Source organism: Hyperoodon ampullatus (assembly GCF_949752795.1).
Source record: "Hyperoodon ampullatus genome assembly, chromosome: 3".
NCBI lineage: Eukaryota > Metazoa > Chordata > Mammalia > Artiodactyla > Ziphiidae > Hyperoodon > Hyperoodon ampullatus.
In genome coordinates, this window is record NC_136916.1 from 48,694,234 (window position 1) to 48,717,072 (window position 22,839).

The window sequence follows — 22,839 nt, forward strand, 5'->3', positions numbered from 1 at the left end:
TGTACGTTAATTTCTTCATCTCCAGAACGAATGCAGTGGTTCTTAACACCCTCAGGGAGGTGTAATTAAATCACTGAAATGTTACTGGAAGAAAAAAAGAGTGATTAATCTTGTTGAACAACACATCTTATTTTTCTTCTTGTTCTCCAATTTGCATGAAAGCTCCTTCAGAAAAGAATGTTTACATTAGATGTGTATATACCTGATCTGACAATTCCAAACTATACCTCAACCAACCAATTCTGAATAGGAAAAAAAAAATCAGAAGCTTGCAATTGTGCAACATGTAAATCTCTCCTGGACTGGAGCCCATCACTGTGGTTTGGCAACGCAACCAAAACATCTCTTTTCTCATCTCTTGGAAAAAAAACCCAACAGAGAAAAAAAAGATACCTTGAAAATAAAGGTAATGATTAATCCATCAGGTACAAAAAGGACTGTTTTCAGGATTTCAGGTTCTAATACGCCATTTCAAATAAACAGCAACAAACAGGGAATGACAATTTCACCAGAAGAGGATTAAGCCACAGGCTCTAATTGGGACTGGATTTGTACAGCCATATTATCTAATCAGGCATCTCCAGGAATCTGTGAGCAGTTGTTAAAACTTCCATGTGCCAGTGAAATAGGGACCAGAAGAAGCAGGTATTGGTGAAAAGAGTAGTCCTTGTAGAAGCCGCAAGTGAGATGGAACAAAAGAAAAAAAGCTTGAAGCAGAGACTGGTCTTGAAGAGCAGCTTAGCTAAAGAAATGCTCTCCGAGTTCTTGGGCACATTTATAATGATTGTGAGTATTTTCTGATTTCTGTTATAAAAAAATAACAAAAAGTTATTTTTGTCCATAAACTTTGTGCATTAAAAGTTCTTTGGTAAGGTACAGCATGGTGACTACAGTTAATAATACCATATTACATATATGAAAATTGCTAAAAGAGTATATCTTAAAAGTTCTCATCACAAGATTAAAAAATGTGTAACTAGGGCTTCCCTGGTGGCGCAGTGGTTGGGAGTCCGCCTGCCGATGCAGGGGACGCGGGTTCGTGCCCCGGTCTGGGAGGATCCCACGTGCCGCGGAGCGGCTGGGCCCGTGAGCCATGGCCGTTGAGCCGGCGCGTCCGGAGCCTGTGCTCCGCAACGGGAGAGGCCACAACAGTGAGAGGCCCACATACCGCAAAAAAAAAAAAAAAAAAAAAAAAAAAAAAAAAAAAAAATGTGTAACTATGTATGGTGATGGATATTAACTAGACTTATTGTGGTGCTCATTTCATTATATAAACAAATATTGAATTAGTACGTTGTACACCTGAAACTAATAAACTGTTATATGCTAATTATACCTAATTTTTTAAAAAGTTCTTTGCATTGGGTAAATACATAATAATACTTTAGGAGACTAAGCCAACACTGAGAAACAAATGTGAATTCAAAAAATGGAACTAGGGGCTTCCCTGGTGGCGCAGTGGTTGAGAATCTGCCTGCCGATGCAGGGGACATGGGTTCGTGCCCCGGTCTGGGAAGATCCCACATGCCGTGGAGCAGCTGGGCCCGTGAGCCATGGCCGCTGAGCCTGCGCGTCCGGCGCCTGTGCTCCGCAACGGGAGAGGCCACAACAGTGAGAGGCCCGCGTACCGCAAAAAAAATAAAAATAAAATTAAAAAAAAATGGAACTAGTGTAAAATAAGAGAGAGCAATACGTTTTCTGGTCTCTGAAAACCTCTTTGTACCTGATTTGTTCAAGTATTTTCAAGGGGTTAAGGGCAATTTCCTACATTCCCTCTTGACCATCCTCACCTCTCATCTATGGTGACTTGTTAGGCGGGGGTAGTGTGGGGGAGAAGGGCACTGGAAGGAAAAGAGAGAGAAAATAAAAGTCCAAGATTCTTCTGATTCTTGTCACTCTTCACTGGAAAATCGCTCTCAGGGAGACAGAAACCCTGGGGTCATGTTACTTGACAATCTGGTCCCAAAGGGGAGAGTGGTTGCTGCCCCGGGCCTAACCTCATCCTCAAGGTGATCCGTGGTACAGAGAAGTGAGGCAAATTCAGTTATAATTCTAAGTGCTCTGCAAGTACTACAGAAGAGGAAGTGAACTAAACATCTACGTATTTTGTAACCAAAAAAGTTAAAACCCTCTTTATTTCTTAACAAGAACCTATTTCATGATCCCATCCTGTCTGAGTTAAGTAAAGGAAAGTGGCTTTTAGCCATTCACTATTCTACTCATGCAAATAGTATTGTGTCTTCCCCTACTATTCAAGGTGGGAGCTAAAGAAATAATATCTTAATACTGTACGCTGAAAAGTTAAACTTTGTATCTTCTGGCTAAAGCCAATAATTTCCTGAAAGGTTTGATTTCTATTTATACTGTTCTAAAACAAACCCTGATGAAATCTTTCATGGTGAGTATAAGCTGCAAGTTTGTTGAGGCTTGTGGGGATGTGTAAACAAGAAACTTCTGCAAAAACACAATTTTTAATATACATGTAAATGAAAAATTTAATTTTTAATAAATCTACATGGTTTTTCTCAAAGGTTATTCAAAGTAATTGCTTCTGCTTTATTAGAAAATATGCATTTTGCCTTACTTTCTCTAGTAAAAAGCTTTGCATGTTGATATGGCATGGAACAAAGGGAGCACTGAAAAGATGACAGAGTATATGCAGGACTCACTGGTCTTTCATATGTAAAATTAGTTTTCCCCCAGACACTGGGAGTCTGATGCCATTTGCCTCCCTCTTCTCAAAAACTGCTCTTAAGGGAAGCATCTCAAGCTCACTCACACTGTGGTATAAATGACTAATAAGGGCTACTGGTAGCACTAAGGAAAGAGCAGGTCCATGAAAAATTCTCTGTAGACTACAACTAAAAACAACAATAATTAAGTCATAAGCTAAAAAACTAGCTCTAATTTGGCCTTTTAGACATTGGGATAGGTAGGCCTTTATGCCTTTGCTAGTGCCAGGAAGAAAGTTTGCAATGCATCTTCCCCATCACAGAGAAGAGGTTTAGAAGCGTTGAGCTGAAAAGGTAGGGAGTATGTGTTAAGTACCTACCATTTGTTAGCTTCTTTACCTACATTTGTTTAATCCTTATGGTAGCTGCATTACGAAGACTTTATTATCACCCATAAACAGTTGGAGAAGTGAGGGCTCAAAGAGATGAGGTAACTGGCCAAAACCGGGAAAGCAGTGAACTGGGATTCTTTCTAATTCTAGAGGCTACGCTTTCCACGTACTTCCACCCATTGCTGGAATTCCTTTGGCAAATGTTCTTGATAGATAGTAAATCAGACTCTGCTTTAATATTTCCATAGATTGGAGCCTTGAGTTAGTACTATGGGCATGGGAGTTTAATTGATGAGCACCTGATGAGACCAGACCATTAGTTGCACCCCTAAGCAGAAAAGACTACTCAACTCAGGTGGAAGGGTTTGAGGTGAAGGCAGAAAACACACTTCTCAGCCCCCTGCACGTGGGCCCATGGTGTGTGGGTTTCAAGTTGCACATTAAATATCCGCTACGTGTAAAATTCCTGACATAGGATGCTCATTACATGCTAGTTCCCTTACCCCTCAATCCTTCTGCTCTTTTACTTGAGAGTCTTTGTAGTATTTTAAAACAGCTGCTTTGTCCCCTCCTGGGCATCGTGCCCATGCCTTTCCCTAGCACGGACTACGGAACTCTGCCCATACACGTATGGGACCCCGTCAATGTGTGTTGAATTAAATAATTCCTTTTAGGGGCTGAACTTCCCAAGATCTCTCATCATTTTTCGAAGGAGCTATGTTCACTCGTCGCTTTTTTGTGTACCCTCCTCTCTCTCCAAACATTTCAGGATTCTTTGATACAGAGCTCATCCTATTGAGGATGCTGAGGTGAACAGCCCAGCAAGCAGCCATATTTCCTCTTGTGGTGGAAGGGCATCCTTCCAGTTCTGCACTTATGAGTGGGTAGCATCTACTTGTGTATTGCGAAAGAGCCTACATTTTTTTTCTCACCCCATCAAGCTTGTACATCAGACAACCTATCTTTTGGCATATCTAAGAATGAAATAATACAAGTACTTTTGCTAAAAGTAATACCTTTGATCTGTGCCCTGAAGGGAAATAGAAAGGGCAGAGGCCTGGGACACAGGATATGGAGGGCAGAGGGGAGTGGGCATTGCAGGAGGGAGGGAGGAAATGAGATGGATGGAGAAATTTCAGACCCCACCATGTTTCCCATATCTGATCCTGCCTTCATGACTTTATGACCAAACTTCTCTCTTTGACAGAGTCACCAAGTTCGTCACTGTTTCTGGAAGGGTTTTCATATATGCTGGCTATAGAAATTCTGGGGCTTTAAAATGATTGTTACAAAGTGTCCTCAGATCTTGGAATAGGTCTATTCCATATTAGGGAGCTTTTGAAACAAAAGAATATAGCGTAAGCTGGGAGGAAGTGAGAGACTAGCGCTGACAAATATACACTACCACATGTAAAACAGATAGCTAGTGGGAAGCAGTCACATAGCACAGGGAGATCAGCTCGGTGCTTTGTGACCACCTAGAGGGGTGGGAAAGGGAGGATGGGAGGGAAACGCAAGAGGGAAGAGATATGGGGATATATGTATACGAATAGCTGATTCACTTTGTTATACAGCAGGAACACAACATTATAAAGCAATTATACTCCAATAAAGATGTTAAAGAAAAAGAAAAGAATATATGGTTAGCATTTAGAGTTCTTAAAATTAGCCAGTTCTTAAAATAAGTCTGCTTTGCAGGGTGTAATTCAAGACAATTCTGGTCTACTACATTATTTATCTGGAGTTCCCAGAGACTGGTAGGACACCTATGAGATAAGAGTGAGGTGAACGTCCTGGGCCCATCTCATTGATGGGGAAGCTGAGGCATGGACTGGTGCAGTCATGTGTCCTAGGAGTCAATATGGAGCCCAGTTGTCATGCCTCATGCACATACATGGTCTTGGGTTTCCACTGTGCTTTTCCTCTAAGAGGCATAGAGTGTTTTTTCATCTGGACTGTTGCTTACTTTTATAACTCTCCTTGGATATATATATATATATATATATATATATATATAGAGAGAGAGAGAGAGAGAGAGAGACATATATATATATATAGACATATATATATAGAGAGACATATATATATATATGTCTCTCTCTCTATATATATATATATATGTCTATATATATATATATATCCAAGGAGAGCAAAGGACCTAAAGGGAAGTGGCCCTCAAGAGACTCGGTAACTCTTCTTGCTTACTGTCTCGACAGCCCCCTGCCCTCTGTCTTCTATCTGCTTGGTTCTAGCTTATGGCTTTGCAAAGCCGTGCCCCACTCCAAGCCTGGGATGTCCATGACTGAGAGTCCCACGGAGCTAGAGCTGTCGGTTTGCTGACCGATGATAGGCCAGAAGCCTCTGCTGGTCTCGGATGGCTTGTCTGCCAGAGCCATGGAGGGATGCTCTGTCCTCAGGCCCCCACACACTGGGATGAAGTAGTCTCTGTTGTCTGGCCCCTGCATCTTTCAGATGAGGAAACAAAGACCCTCATGCTTACTCACAGAATTCTGTCAAATGCTCTTTCTACCACAGCAGGACATCAGAGAGAACATCCATGGCCAACCCTACCTGCTTCTTTTATTTACTTATGATTTATGTCCAGTACTCTGCCTTTCATGGATCTGTACTTCTGCATCTGGGTGTTCTGTCACATTAAGGAAGTCCAAGGTTCTAAATCTGAACTGTGAAAGAACCAAACACGAGCTCTTATGTGGGTTCTTGCCCAGTGCCTTCAATGGAGTGTAGAGGGGCCTGAAGCGGAAGGTTCTCTCACTCCAAATATGGTTATGTGATGAGGACAAAAGATGGTGAAGAGCATTAACACTCAATTTAATCTCGGAAAAATCTAGTGAGATAAAGAAATTGTTCTTATTTTACAGGTGAGGAAATTAAGGCTTAGTATGATGGAACATCTTGCCCACAGGCAAATGTGTGGTGGAGCTGGATTTAGAATCAAACCTCTCTGGTTTCTCTGCATTCTTGTGCATGCCTTTGAACTTTTATTACTGCCGCCCATGACAATCTATGCTATTGTTTCAGATGTTTTACAAACTTATATGCGTGGCTTTATAACTTGTATACCTTCTACAATTTGAAGGTATACAAATGTCAAAGATGTTTTTTGAGATTAATCTACTTGGGGACATGTAGATGCAGGTAATTCATTTTAACTGTTGTGTAGTACGGCAGGTGTATATATCCATTCACCTTGTGAACTGTTATGTTGTTTGCAATGTGCTGCAATTACCAACCCTGCTGTTATGAACATCCTGTACAGGTCTCCTGGTACATGAGTTCCTCTTGAGTACATCTTTGGAAGTGAGTTTTGTGGTTTAGGACATGTCTATCTTCATCTTTATGTGCATTGTAACATTGCTCTCCAAAGTGGTTTCAAATTTATACTACAGGCAGCAACATAAGAGTCCCCATCTCCATACATTCACCAACACCTTGATATGATCCAACTTTTATATTATTGCCCATTTGATATGTAGGAAATAGAAGTTCACTAGCAGTTTTAATGAATTCCTAGTGCAGTCGATCTTTTCATGTTTACTGAACCTTAAGATTTTTCTCCTCTGGAAATTAATCTCAAATAAAAGATTAATTGACTGGAATTGAATTTAATTTATAGTATTCTGGATAGAACTGACATTTTAAAATATTGAATCTTCTCAACCATGAATAGTTCCTCATTCATAGGTCTGCTTTTATATTTCTTTCCAGAGTTTTATAATTTACTTGGTATTAGTCATATAGATTTTTGTTTGATATATTTTTAGCTACTTTATGGTTATCACTATTGTGAATAGTACCTTTTAAAAATTATATTTTCTAATTGGTTATTACTAGGGTTTAAGAACAATATTGATTTTTGTATATTGATTTTACATTCAGCAAACTTGGTAATTCTCTTATTAATTCAAATAAGTTTATAGATTATCTTGGCTATTCTGTATAGATCAAGGCCATCAAATTTGAGTGCCACTAGCCATATGTGGCTACTTAAAATTAATCTTAAATAAAATAAAAAAGTTAGTTCCTCAGTCTTCCTAGTTCCACTTCACGCGCTCAAGAGCCATATATGACTACTGACTACCATATTGGATGACACAGATGTAGAACTTTTCTCTCACTGAAAAATGCTCTATTGGACTGTGCTGACACAGATAATACTTTTTTCTGAGAATATGAGAGTTTTTATTTTCTTTCTTTTTAGTCCTTAAATTGTTAATTTCTTCTATCTTATTATAGTGGTTAAAACCTCGTTTTCAATGTTATTAGAAGCTATAATTGCAGCATTCTTGTTATATTCCCAACTTTCAAAAATCTGCTTCTGGTATTTTACCATGAAACATGATAGTTTCTGTAAGTTTTTGGTAGACTTTTTTTTTTTTAACAGAGAATGATACTCCCAATTTATTTATGGCTGTGTTGGGTCTTCGTTTCTGTACGAGGGCTTTCTCTAGTTGTGGCAAGTGGGGGCCACTCTACACCGCGGTGCATGGGCCTCTCACTATCGCAGCCTCTCTTGTTGCAGAGCACAGGCTCCAGACGCGCAGGCTCAGTAATTGTGGCTCACAGGTCCAGTTGCTCCGCAGCATGTGGGATCTTCCCAGACCAGGGCTCGAACTCGTGTCCCCTGCATTGGCAGGAAGATTCTCAACCACTGCACCATCCAGGAAGCCCTGGTAGACATTCTTGATTTGAGAGAGGAAACTCCTGTCTGTTCCTCATTTACTAAAACTCTCATTAGGAAAGATTGTTGAATTTTTAAAAAATACCTTCCTACATCTATTAAAATAAGCACAAGGGCTTCTTTTCTTATCTGTTGATAAAGAAAATTACATTGATAAATATTTTTGGGTTAAATCATCATTACATTCCTGAGATTAATTCCCACCTACTCATGCAGCATTTAGTTTTCAATGTCTTACTAAGGATCTGGACTATAATTTCATTTATTATGTTGCCCTTGTCTAGTTTTATTACCAAGGTTATATTAGCTTCATGAAATGTTTTGGAATTTTTCCCTCTTTTTATGTTTTCTGGAACATTTTGTATAAAATGAGGATTATGTTTCTTAAAGATTACTTAGCATATGAACTGAAAAAGGGAGAAAGAGAGAGAAAAAGAGAGAGAGATGTGTGAGAGAAGGTTTCTCTAAAGCTATGTCTCATTTAGATTTTCTATTCTTAATTCCATTTTGGCAATTTATTTTTTTCCTAGGGAACTGTACTTCATTTCTGTTTTCAAATGTAGTTTTTCAAAATTGTTAATACTTTCAAAATTAATATAGTGAAAGCAGTAATTTTGAGATGATTTTTCATAGTATTTGCTTACAGCTTTTAAAAATCTCTTCTGTACCTGTGGTGATGCCCTTTAATTTTTAATGTGGTTTCTTTGTTTTCCACTTAGTAGTTTCTGCTTTGACCTTTCTTATATTCTCCCATTGAGTTGATCAGATTTCTTTGTTTCTCCCTTTTCTCCTCTGCTTACACTTTCTATTCTTTAAGTACTTATCCTTACATTTAAAAAAAATGTTATTATTGCATTCACAAACTTTAAAGTGAATTAATATCTCTTTCCTTCTGAACAACACAAAAACTTTTTAAAAGCCTCATTGTAATCAACCACTCCATCTTATGCCATTGTTATCTAATATTCTACTCTCATTATTCTTAATATTAGTGTTTTTAAGAGTGAATACTTATTTAAATTTACTAACATTTACCAGTTTACTTGCTAATCATTACTGCATCCATTCATTACTTTTTTTCAGGTGCAATTTTCTTTGTGCAATAAAATAAACTTTCTTAAGGAAATTTTTCAGGAAGGGTGTGTTACGGATAAACTTTCTCAGTCTTTGTTTGTCTATGTCTTTATTTCATTCTCAAGGTTCAATGATAAATAAGTTGATAAATTTTAGGTTGATGATTGGTTTTGTTTATCATTTTACAGGTGTCATCCCAATGTCTTTATTATTGCTATTGACAAGTCTGTTACTGGTCTAATTTTTGTCCTCAATAACCTGCATTTCTCTGCCTACTATTACAAGTTTCTTTTTTTTTCCTGAAACTTCACTATAATATGACTAGGAATGAATCTTTGTAGTGCTCAGGATTCATTGTTCATCTTCAATGTAAAGATTTGCAATTTTCACCAATTCTAGAAAATTCTCAGCTTATCACCTTTCCTCTCCTCCAGACTATTTTCTCCTTTTAGAATTCCTATTATATTTGTATATATGCTTGACCCTCTCACTTTTTTATATGTCTCTTAACCATTCTTTCATAAATCTATCTCAACCTCTCTATGATGAATTTTCTGTAGTGTTCTCAAATCTGTCTTCTGATTCACTAATTTCCTACTCAGTTATATCCTGTCTTCTGTTTAATACATTCATTAAGTCTTCAGTTTCATTAATATGTTTTCATTTCTAGAAGTTCTATTTGGTTCTTTTACTTAATTGCTTTTCTTTTCCCTCCTTATGTGTTTATTTTTAATCTGTTTAACTTACTAAAGCCTAACATATTTACAGTATTTTATGATATTTTACTTCCATCATCTCAAGTTTTGGAGTTGCTAAGCATCTTGCTTATTTTATCCACTGTCTCATTCACAAAGGATCATTTCCTTTAGTGTTTTGTAAATTTGTATTGTAAGCTCTTCAGGAAGGTTTATTATTCAGTGTGGGAAATCTGTACAGCCTCAACTGTGGAGTTGCTCTTCCAGAACAGGTTTGCATTTGCTTTTGCTAGGGTGTCCAGGTATATCACCAACCAGAAATGATTACTGTGAGGTGGAAAACTGACAAAAAAGAAGACTGATGAACGTGGGTGTGGTGGTGAGGAGCAGTCACTCTGAAGAACAGCTCCCTGCTCCCTTTCTCCCACATGGGATGTGTGACCGTGAGTGACTAGGAAACCCCATGCTTTCTCTAAATGAGGCTGATCCTCTTCAAGTCCTGAGACCCTGAGTCAGTATCAGCTGAAGAAGGATTTTCCTGCGGGCTTCCCCTTATCATCAGTGAACATGAAGGGCCAGACTAACTTGGGAAATTTCAGAGTTCCAAAGAACCGGGGGAGAAAAGTCTGTTCTGAGTCGCTGATCTAAGGGCTGCAGACTCAAAGCCAAATTTGATTCTGCCAAACAAAACTGTGCTTGTGATCCCTGAGTTTCAATTTTGACCCAGAAAACTTGCTATTTTCATTACTTTCAAAGGGGAAGTATTTTTGTTTTTTACTTTCCAGAGTGGAGTTGCTTAGTTTTTCTTTAATGACAAAGTTTTCTGCAACATGTTCTCATTACTTGACAAGAAAGGAGAACATGGGATGAGAGCAGAAGCTGGCTCCTCCTTACTCATCAGCCTTGTGATGTAGATATGGCATAAAGTGAGGCCTTTGAGGAAGGGAAGCCTCACAGAAGTGAGACAACATATCAAGATGTTGAAAGAGCCCAGCAGTGACTCCATGCATCTAGTGGGCACCTTATTTCACATCTGAGGTAGAACTGCTACATTCACTGACCCTGGAAAGCAAAGGAAATGCTTTAAAAGAAAATATGCCAGCAAAATATGCACTGCCCCCCCCTCAGCCATCTTGATAGATTGGCTGATATGCTCTAAGGTACAGGTCTGGGATAGTCAGCAAAGACCAAAAAGGACCCAAGGGCTTAGTCCCTCTCATCCTAGAATTGGCCCACATGGCTTAGACTCTGTGTAAAACTTTCTTAGCAGGAAATCTCCCCTTAAAACCTATGCCTCAGGCTTCCCTGGTGGCACAGTGGTTGAGAGTCCGCCTGCCGATGCAGGGGACACGAGTTCGTGCCTCGGTCCGGGAAGATCCCACATGCCACGGAGCAGCTGGGCCCGTGAGCCATGGCCGCTGAGCCTGCGCGTCCGGAGCCTGTGCTCCGCAACGGGAGAGGCCACAACAGTGAGAGGCCCGCGTACCAAAAAAACAAAAAAAAACCCCAAAAAAAACCTATGCCTCTATCAACAGGTAATTGGTTAAAGAAATTGGGGTGCATTGCTGCAATGGACTCTTATGCAGCCATTAACGATAATGGGGCCAACCTATAAATGCTGATATAGAAAGACTCGCTAAGCTTTTAAAGTGAAAAAGCAGGCAGAAAATGGTATGTATAAAAACTCCCATTTGTATAAACACACACACATATACACATACGTTTAACAGAATACACCAGGAAGTATTGATATTAGTTACCTATAGAGGATAAAATATGAAATCTGGGCTGGGAAGGACACAGATTCTTGTTTTTTTAATATTTACTTATTTATTTATTTTGGCTGTGCTGTGTCTTAGTTGTGGCATGTGGGATCTTTGTTGCAGCATGCAGGATCTTTAGTTGCGGCATGTGGGATTTTTAGTTTTGGCATGTGTACTCTTAGTTGCGGCATGTGAACTTTTAGTTGCAGCATGCATGTGGGATCTAGTTCCCAGACCAGGGATCAAACTGGGGTGCCCTGCATTGGGAGCATGGAGTCTTACCCACTGGACCACCAGGAAAGTCCCACGAATTCTTACATTATATCATATACCCTTTGTAATTGAAAAATTTTTTTTTTTTTTTTTTTTTTTTTGCGGTACGCGGGCCTCTCACTGTTGTGGCCTCTCCCGTTGTGGAGCACAGGCTCCAGACGCGCAGGCTCAGCGGCCATGGCTCACGGGCCCAGCCGCTCCGCGGCATGTGGGATCTTCCCGGACCGGGGCACGAACCCGTGTCCCCTGCATCGGCAGGCGGACTCTCAACCACTGCGCCACCAGGGAAGCCCGAAAAATTTTTAATGTTCATGTATATTTTCTTCACCTCTCTGCTCCCCACAAAAGAGCTCACTCAGCAGAATTTATCCCTTCCAAGTGATTTAGGGAGATGCTCAAACTGTGTTCTGAAGAACACTAGTTCTGTGAAATGCAAACAAGAACTACATGAAAGAAAATATGCTGTCCTTCCCAGATATGCTTTGCAAACACTGGGTTAAACCAAGCTAAGTAGTTTTCTTAACTGTAGGAGTTATCAGAGCCTTTAATCTTCACTGTAAATTTCTAAGAGGGGACTAGAATATACAGTTGTCCCCAGACTTACTTGACCACAAACCACTTTTTTTGAGGAGCACCTCACAGAACTGATAAACTGTGGAACACACTTTGGGAACTGCAAGCCCTGGAATGAACCTAAGAAACAAATCAGTGCCCCAAACTCCTCCATCTTCAGTGCTCTTCCAGATTGAGAGTGACCCGAGGTATACTTGACTTTGTTGGGCCACTCTGAATAAAGAGAGAATTGTCCTCAGCAACCCCCTATCCACACCCAGCACACTCAGCCCCATGGTTATCCTGATACGAACACACACACCTTAATCAATAATTAGTTTCTTATTCTGGCCCTGGGATCAAGATCAAGCTCTTGTCCAAGCTAGCATTATCTGGGATGAGCTGAGGGAGGAGTGAATGCCTGGTGTAGATCAGAAAAGGAGAGCACTATTCTTTTCAGCCTAGTGGAAATAGTGGAGTTTAGTCATCTCTCATTTCTGAGGTCTGTGTTGGTTCTTGGTACTCTTTTCTATTTGGAGACCTATAAAATTGGCCATTTGCCCATTCACCTGTTTCTCAAATCTCAGATTCCTCTCTTTTGATGAACCTGCCTTAATATCATCTCTTTTGAAGTACAGCTGGTTCTTGAGAGGTGACTGATTGCATTCTGATATTATCTCAGGCTACGTGCCACCCAATACTTTATTTTTAACTGGAATGTCCAGATTTCAGTCTTGGTTCTTTGTGACCATTTTTGTTATGACTGAGAAAGTTTTATTTTCCAGTTGGAAAACTTAACTGACTGGAAAGCCGTGCCTGAAGAGGCATTCTGTCCTAATAAATGGACCAAGTAGCCCCACCAAGGTAGCAGAAGTTGTTTCAGGAGAAACACAGGACTGGGACTCAGAGAACCTGGCTCCCGACTCAGATTCTGCCACTTATTAGCTATAGGATTTTTTGTTAAGCCATCCAGTCTTTCACTTTTTAAATGAGGATTAAGTGTTGGGAGGAATAACAGAAGTAATAGAAGTGAGCATGCTTGGCGGTATATGGTATACATGCTGTAAATGTTTGTTCATTCATCCACCCAACAGCCAAAATTATGTGCAATCAAACCTGGGCTTTATCACTTACTGCCTGTGTGTATGTGAGAAATTCTCTTGACCTCTTAACCTCTCTAAGCTTTGTTTCCTGAATATGTAAAGTGGAGACAGTTAAGAGTACCTGACTCATAGGGTCTTTGTGAGATTAATGGGCTAATGTATGCTATTATACCCAATAAGTAGTATTTGTTATTGTTTTTCTTGTTGTTACTATTATCATTACATGTTCCAATGGACACAGTTACATAAACTAAATTGGTATATATAGACAGATGGAGTAGGAGGTGGGACTTCTGGTAACACATACCTACAGCACAGGCCGGAGGGACAAGGTTTGCAGAGACCAGTGTACTGACAGGTTGGGATTTGTTCTTCCTCTCCAGTTACAAAAGACACAACACTTACAGGGAGAGGAGAGCGCGTGGCAGGCCCGAAAATGACTTTCTTCTCAAGAATAGGACTGTGTTTTCGGTCTCCCTGTTACTACCTCCCTAGATAAAGCTTTGTCCATAGTTATTCCTTCATTTGAAGGTAGCCAACAATCCTTCCTCCAGGAACTGGGAGGTTGTCCTGCATCTCAGCCCAGGTAGGTTATCTCCATGGTATCTGTGGGGCCAGGAAGTCACTGGCCCCAAAATCTCAATGGGTTTCTCTTTCTAGGACTTAAGATGGTACTCAATAGCCCCAAAGCTTATTGACACCAGTCAGGTAAGATATCTGAGTGACATGGGCATGGTGGAGTTAGGGAGGAAGTGGACAGTGTATGCCATGTCTCAGGGGGGCATCTGCCACCCAGACCGTCTCCACTGTGGCTAAGCAGGAATGGGATAAGGCTTTATCAGATATTCCAGTTTTTCAGGAATGGTCAGTAATCCAGAGTTCTATCTGTAATTTTTCTATTTTTTTAGTAAATTTATTTATTTATTTTTGGCTGTGTTGGGTCTTTGCTGCTACACGCGGGCTTTTTCTAGTTGTGGCGAGCAGGGGCTACCTCTTCGCTGCAGTGCGCGGGCTTCTCATTGCAGCGGCTTCTCTTGTTGTGGAGCATCGGCTCTAGGCGCGCAGGCTTCAGTAGTTGTGACTCGTGGGCTCTAGAGCACAGGCTCAGTAGTTGTGGCGCACGGGCTTAGTTGCTCCATGGCATGTGGGATCTTCCCAGACTAGGGCTCGAACCTGTGTCCCCTGCATTGGCAGGCAGATTCTTAACCACTGCGCCACCAAGGAAGCCCAATTTTTCTATTTTTAAATACTGGTAACAATTTCTAAAATTATAAAAAATCACCATGTGGGCCAAACAAAACACATCTTTGAGTCAATCCTACTCATAGTCTGTCTTTAGCCATGGACTACCAGTTTGTGACTCTGCCCTGAAGGTGTTCTTAACCACTTTCTACAAAGACAAAATATTCTCACCAGAAAAGCGCAAATGGAGAGATTGTGAGGGCTACTGTCCAATATCGTCTGTTTACAGGAGGCCTGGCTATTAGAAATCTAAGTCCTACATGCAATATTGTGGTCCTTTCTTTTTCCCATCCTACCCCCTGGTAAAATTGGTTGAGGCAATAGGGTGAAAACAATTTTATTTCTGGCAATATCAGAAGATAAATCTTGATCTTATATTATTATAGTCAAGTTCCTCATGAGGCCAATCTGTTATACACTCGTGATATATTAATATATCTTGGGGGCTTCCCTGGTGGCGCAGTGGTTGAGAGTCCGCCTGCCGATGCAGGGGACAAGGGTTCGTGCCCCGGTCCGGGAGGATCCCACATGCCGCGGAGCAGCTGGGCCCGTGAGCCATGGCCGCTGAGCCTGCGTGTCCGGAGCCTGTGCTCCGCAACGGGAGAGGCCACAACAGTGAGAGGCCCGCGTACCGCAAAAAAAAAAAAAAAAATATATATATATATATACACATATATATATATATCTTGGACTTAATAGTATTGTCAGGTGGCTCAATAATTTGGGGTATTAATCAAGTAATTCAAGAATTTGGGGAGACTTAAATGTCAAAATTTCCATCACCTAGTTAGTAAGGCTGAATTATAAAACCACATCCCCATGCACACTTTCCCTAGGCATAAATACTTAAACCATTCACGAATAACAGGATTATATCATAAAACAACAGGGAATCACTTCATACTGTTCTTGTGATTCTTACCAGTTCCCAGCTCCTACCTCTCCTACCGGTCTGTGAACTTTGGAGGCTCTGTGTCTGTTTTTTTGCATCCCTATGACACCAGGCACTGTGCATGGCACTTAGAATTTTTGAATGTACATGAACAGGGAGGAATGGATGAAGAAAAGTGAATGCCAATTCCCAGTGAGAGGTATTTGTAGGTTTGGAGATCTTCATTTCCCACAATTTGATCTTTTGAAAGACAGGCTTCTGAAGTTCAAATCTGGACAAATGACTTATTTGGCTCAGGTACACTTGAGGGCTGTTTATGTAAGTGAAGGAACATGAACTTTGGACGGAAATGTTAATTTTAGGTTCAAAACGATCTTCTCACTAGCTATAGTCCTCAGGCAAATTACTTAATTTCTTTGACCTAAGTTTTCTTTAGATGAAAACAGCAGAGTTTTCCTCCCCCTTAGGTTATTATTGGGACTAAATAAGATTATTTATAACATATCTATATCTATATACATACGTGGGTGGGTGGGTGTGTGTATACATCTATACTCATCCACCTACACATAATACAACTCAGTTTATTTAAAATATGTGTTGCCACAGATATGCCCTTTTAATGCTGACTTCTGTTTTATGAATATTTGTGTAATTTAATGACAAATTATCTACTGAAGAATACTTTTCATTCAAAATATATTCCTTACCTATTTCCAAGAAGACCTGCAGCAACATAAGGTAAATAGTCATACATGGTTCATGTCTCGGGTCACGTTGTTGCTGCCCACATGGCACATAGCAAACATGACCCAAACTGACATTACTGGATTAAAGGAGGATATTGGCTTCCTAGATACATTTTTAAAAGAACAATAGTAAATAAACACTAGCCAGGTGTGCTTTGGAGATACTGGAGCAGTTTAGAATGGCCACCTGGGTTAGTTCTTTGGCTCTTTTTCAGTAAAATGTACTAACGGGGCATTTGGGGCAGAGAGGGAGAGGTGGAATTGGTTGACTTCTTGAGTCTTGGTGTTGTGAATAGGTTGAATGCTAAATAAGTGCCCTAAATTTTGGCCAGCTCCACAAGAAATCCACATGGCTCGTGGGTGTGGTTTCTAAGTGTAGAAAAGGCCTACCCCACCATTCTCTCAGCCCACTGACTCCCAGGAGTAGGCAGGTTTTGTCAGCATTAGGGTGAGGAGTGTGATTTCTGCTGATGACTACAAAATTGGGAGACACTATGAGGAAAGAAAACGAGCAAAAGAGAACAAGAGAGGAAAAGGTTTAACTCTGCCTTCAGGTCTAGTTTTCCCTGATGAGCACTTGGTCATCTAGTGGAAGTTGTCTCTGCAAAGGGAGCTAGAAATCAAGCAAACAGAAATCCATAAAAAAAGTTTTGCATAAACTAAAAAGCTGCACTTAATCACCAACATGTCTCTTTGATCTCTGAGAAAGGAAGGGAAACGGGGCTGAAAAGAATTTTTCTCTAGGTCATGGGAAGCTTTAGAGAAAAAGTACAAGTGTTGGGTACTTTTCTGAGCTAGAGTGATCACATATGTTGTCAGCAGAAAAGCCACTTGTCCTGGCACAAAGAGCAGGGTCTACAAGGAAGCTTCCAAATGAGCTTCAACCTCAGTCTTTTTTCCTCAGACTGTATCTGGTCTGCAGGGAGGCCTTTTATACTGGGTGGATGGTAACAGATGGTTGCTGCCTGGGCTCTCCAAATCCTTCAACATTCCCAGACAGCCTTTACTCTCAGTACGCAGATAGGAAAAATGGTGCCCCATCTCACTTCCTGTGGAAAACCCAGTGTCCTCCCTGAAAACTTCCATGAATTCTTGGGGGCATTGGTTGGTTCTGATGACCTCTTGCTCTGGCAATATGTCATGGTTAGGAGCACAGTCCTCTGAGTAAGACCTGGGATCAAATCCTGGTTCTGTCTCCTTTATTTTTACTATGTAACATTGGGAAAATTGCTTGGCCTTTCCCAGCCTCAATTTCCTCATCCATAAAATGGAGATAATAATACTTCCCCTTCAGGGTGATCATAAGTTAATGGAATAATGATGAAGTAATACAGGTAAAGCACTTAGCATGGAAGTTGGCACAAAGCACACACCAAATAGATAGTAGCTGGTATTTGTATTCCTTTACTCACATTACCCTAAACAGATGAGTAAAGATAGTTAACATTTCATACAGCCTTTATTCCAAAGTCTATGACAATGTTTCCCAAGGAGCTCCTTTCGACTTTAAAATTTTTTCAGGAGCTTTATAGGATAGAAACTGTTCTTTTAGTATCCATTAATTCTGAAAATACTGAAACAGAAAGGTAGATACAAGACATGTTAATTTTTTCCTTCTTTGGATAACACTGATGTGCACAGGGAATCACAGACCTCTTGCGATAATTAGAAGGTTCCCAGGTGATCCCTGGCTCCAGGGTGCATGCATTTGCCAACATTTTGCTAAGTAATCCCTAACCTTCGCTAACTGCTTTTCTGAAAGGGCTCAGTTTTTACATACTCACTGAACAAATATTTTGAGTGCCTGTTTTGCACTCTGTTCTGTGCTCAGAACATCTTGGCTTTCACTTTAAAGGAGGTAGTATATGCAAAGGGGATTTGAGAAGGCTCAAATGAAATAAAATCTGTGGACTCATTATCCTCTCTCCTCATCTCCAGCATTTCACTGTGTCCATTAATCAGCCTGTCATAGGGTTCATGGCTCAGTTGCGAACTTCCCGGCAGTCCCAAGTGGTATGTCTTAGAAATTACACCTCCCACTTTTTACATCTTACCCTCAAATTAACTTCTTCTCTTGAAAAGGCATTTTATGCAGGATTTTTTCCTGCTTGTTTAGATATTTTAATTTTTTTCATAAGTATTGTTTGAGCATGGAATACAAAGAAGCATGAGTGCCCTGGTGAACATTACAGCCTTGGTGGGGTGCCACAAGGCAAGGTGAAATAAAATGAAATGACATTGTAAAGACATGGCAAAATAAGCAGAAGAGAACTTTGAGGGCTTCAGTTGCCAGAGAAAGCCCTAGGGAAAAGGTAGCATTTTAGCTCAGTGTTAAGAATAGATTGGTTTTGATGGGGAAAAATGCGGAAAAGATATTCTGCTGGAAGGTATAGCATGAGCAGGTGTGCAGAGGTGGAAATGAGTGTCATGAGCTCAAAGGACTCAAAGTGACTGGCTGATGCAGAGACTTATGCTGAAGAACCCTGGGCAGAAAGTAGCTGGGGATTGTGAGGCAAGGCCCTGAGTACCAGGTTAAGGGGCAATTCGTTATGCTGGCAATTCCTGAGCACTAGGGGTGGGAGTGTATGTATGCTGTGCTTCATCTGGCATGGTCACTGAGTAGGGAGACACTGGAAGTGGGGACACTGGTCAGAGGCCACAGAAGAAGACTCCGCAGATTTGGGAATGATTGACTATGGGTAGCCAAGAGAGAGAAGAGGAAGGAATACCAAAAGATTCCAGAATGTATGGCCTGGGTGACTGGGAATGACTGGGGGTACCTCACTCACCAATCAATCTTTTACAGGAGTTCTGCCTTTCAAATGTCTTTCTTCCTTTTGCACTGAAATTATTTCTCCCACTCCTGCCATGCAAGGAACCTGATAACAACGGTATTTACCCCCTCCTCTTTTCTAGTGTTGCTTTACTACCAAAAGCACTAAAATCTTGCCATCTATGCAACGACCTATCTTTCAAGAGTAATCACAAATACGCAAAACACCTTGAAGTTCTTGTCAGTTTCTCACTTCCCCTCTCCCCCAAAATTTTGATCTCACGTTTGGAATGAAATAGTAGCTATTTCTAATATCTGTCATAGATGTGTTTTTGCCCCATTTTTATTGCCAGGCAGTGCATTAGTGGTTTGGCAGTGCATGAGTCCCTTTGTTTTAATTTATTCACCCTGAATTGGGGTTTTCCTTTTGAGTTTATACCAAAGGCAATAATATCCTGCACCTATTATTGTCCTTTGTTGTTTAAATAGTGCCTTCATTAAGGTTATCCCATTTGAACCTTTACTGAACAATCCTATGAAACAAGTCTGGCAGGTATTATTTTTTTAATAAATGAGCAAGCTGAGGCTGGGAAGTAACATGTTCATTGACACAGACACCAAGTGTCATAACTGGAAATAACATGTAGGATCTGGTTATTTAATTATGTCCAATATACTAGATGCTGTTAAAAGGCAAAGAAGTTTATTACACAATCTTAAGCATCTTACAAAATTGGGAAAACCAGGCATTAATATTTGAACAGTTGAATTACATCCTGTGGTTAAGTGCTCCACTAGATAGCAATAGAAGCAAGGAGCAGAAGGTACATGATTAATTACCATGTCATAATGTGATGCACAAATAAGGGAGGACTGCCTACAAAATAGAAGACATTTGCAAATGATATAACTGATAAGGGGTTAATATCCCAAATATGCAAAGAACTCATATAACTCAACATCAAAGAAACAAATGTGTATAGGACCTGAACAGACATTTTTCCAAAGAAGACATACAGATGGTCAGCAGGCACATGAAAAGATGCTCAACAACACTAATCATCAAAGAAATGCAAATCAAAACCACAATGAGAGGGCTTCCCTGGTGGCGCAGTGGTTGAGAGTCCGCCTGCCGATGCAGGGGACACGGGTTCGTGCCCCGGTCTGGGAAGATCCCACATGCCGCGGAGCGGCTGGGCCCGTGAGCCATGGCCACTGAGCCTGTGCTCCGGAGCCTGTGCTCCGCAAGGGGAGAGGCCACAACAGAGAGAGGCCCGCCTACCGCAAAAAAAAAAAAAAAAAACCACAATGAGGTGTCACTGCACACCTGTTAGAATGGCTATCATCAAAAAGACAACAAATAACAAGTGTTGGCAAGGATGTGGAGAAAAGGGAACTTTCATGCACTGTTGGTGGGAATGTAAATTGGTGCAGCCACTATAGAAAACAGGATGGAGGTTTCCCCCAAAATTAAAAATAAAACTACCACATGATCCAGCAATTCCATTCCTGGGTATTTATCCAAAGAAAATAAGAACACTAATTTGAAAAGTTATATGTATCCCTATGTTCACTGCAGCATTATTTACAATAGCCAAGATATGGAAGCAACCTAAGAGTCCATCAATAGAGTAATGGATAAAGAAGATGTGGTATGTATATACAATGGAATACTACTCAACCATAAAAAGAATGAAATCTTGCCATTTGTGACAATGTGGATGGACCTCGAGGGTATTATGCTAGGTAAAATAAGTCAGAGAATCTAAAATCAAAATACATGAACAAATATAACAAACAGAGACAGACTCATAGATATAAAGAACAAACAGGTGGTTGCCAAAGGGGAGGGCGGTGGTGGGATGAGTGAAATAGGTGAGGGAAATTAAGAGGTACAAACTTCCAGTTACAAAATGAGTCACAGGAATGAAAAGTACAGCATGGGGAACATAGTAATGCTGTAATAAGTTTGTATGGTGACAGATGGTAGCTAGACTTGTGGTGATCATTTTGTAATGTATGAAAACAGTGAATCGTGTTTTAGGTCAATTATACTTTAATAAATAAATAAATATTTTAAAAATTACTGGGGAGAAATAAGCCAAAATGTTTATAATGTCTGTTCATAGGTAAAGGCATTGTGATTGGGTTTTTTCCTTTATATTTTTATATATTCCTCATATTCTCTACAAGGAGCCTGCACAGGATTTTTCATCTTAAATAATAAACATTTTTAAAAGCTTAAAAAAAATAAGGGAGGATTGTGTCCATTCCTGGGCTCCGTGCTTAAAAGGGGTGCTAACAACCTAGAGCTTGTCCAGGTGAGACTCCCTGGGAATCTGAGGAGCCCTAGGGATCAAAGGTGAAGGGACAAACATCCAGCAGAAAAGAACTCAGGGAGGACTTTTTGCTCCCTCTACTTAATGGAGTGCCTGCTGTATAAAAGAGGCTTCTTCTCTGAGGTCCCAAGAGTAAGCCAGGAGCTCATGAACAGAAGTTACAGGAAAAAAGGACTCCAACTTCATATAAGGAAGGACTCCCCAACTACTGGAACACCAAAAATATTTAGAACAAGCTACCTGATGGGTAATAAGCTCCCTGTTCCTAAAGGTAACCAACATGGGCCAAGTTAATGCCTATTAAGGATGCTGTAATTTGTGTGCTATTGAGTTCAGAACCAAAGTAGTGCTATGGCTGAGAGGTAGCATGATGCAGGGTTTAAGAACGCAGGCTCTGAAGGCTGTACAGTGCTCACCCCTGGAACTCAGCCAACCCACACAGAGACCATTTGTAGGTGTGTTGGCCAACCCACCAGCTGAGGCATCAGCTGACAGCTGACATCAACCACTAGACATGTGACTGTGCGAGCCTTCAGATAATTTCAGTCTTTCAAGTTTTGAACCATCACATTTGATACCAAATGGAGCAGACGTAAGATGCTCTACCAAACCTTACCCAAATGATAGATTCACAAGCAAAATAAATGTTACCATTTTAAACCACTAAGTTTGGGAGTAGTTAGTTTCATAGCACTGAATAACCAGAACACAGTGTTTATGTGATCTTCTGAATTCCCATTGATCTTCAAAGCCACCTACAGGTACTGAGTCAAGTAGAAGGAGATATTATTTGCAGAAGGGGGCTCAGGTGCCTTGGGCTAATGAGAGAAGAGAAGGCTTGATGAAACTATTGGGAGAATATGAATGAGAAATGAACGAAGACTTTTCAGGGCACAGTGAAGACTAGATCCATGGCTTTGTAATACCCTCCCTCCCCTACATGGTTTTGTGATTTTTTTTACCTACCTGGAGAAGGTAGGTGCTGGATCCTGACAAGAAGGTGGAAGAGACCTTGGAGGTCTGTGGATGGCATGCATATGGGTGGTGGACTTGGGAAACACAACACCCAAGGAAACAGAATAAAACAGGATAGACTAGCATATTGTTGCCTGTTGGTATGTAAAGGAATCTTAGAGATTGTTTTCTAGATAAGGAAATCAAGATCAGGCATCTGGAAAACAACTAAGTATTAATTGTTCAGTACAGACAGTACAAGTGAATTTCAGAGAAAAGAGGTTAGGTTTAGTGAGAAGAATATGAAAGGGTGATGGGTCCAAAAAAAGATTTCTAGATAGGGAGACCAGAAAAATTGAGACAGGTTGGCTCTTTCTGTGTCTAAGAAGGGGGAAAGTACGGCAGTTCTTAAAGGTTAGAGCACGGAATCATGCTGGAAATTCTATCAGTAATACCATAAACAACAGTTCTCTCATTTTTTTAAGGAAAAAAAATTACAGTGGGCACACAGAAGAAGGAAACCAGAGTGGGTGACCAATTCCCTAGCAATCAGACCATGATAACATTAGAATATCCCAGATCTGCTTCCCTGGTGCTGTGAATGCAGGTGGGATGAAGCAGGCAAGGAAAGATACTAGCAGGCAATTACCTGTCTTCCTCATTG

General features: G+C 40.5%; 1 protein-coding gene across 1 annotated transcript in view; it reads left to right on the forward strand.

The window, feature by feature from the left end:
• Nucleotides 1-687: 687 nt before the first annotated feature.
• The window catches only part of AQP9 (aquaporin 9), a gene marked incomplete at both ends in the record, with an annotated part of 38,238 nt that continues 16,086 nt past the window's right edge, over nucleotides 688-22,839 (forward strand). The window contains one exon of the mRNA XM_079701173.1: nucleotides 688-786. Coding sequence (XP_079557299.1) covers nucleotides 688-786 — 99 coding nt within the window. The remainder of the gene's footprint in view (nucleotides 787-22,839) is intronic.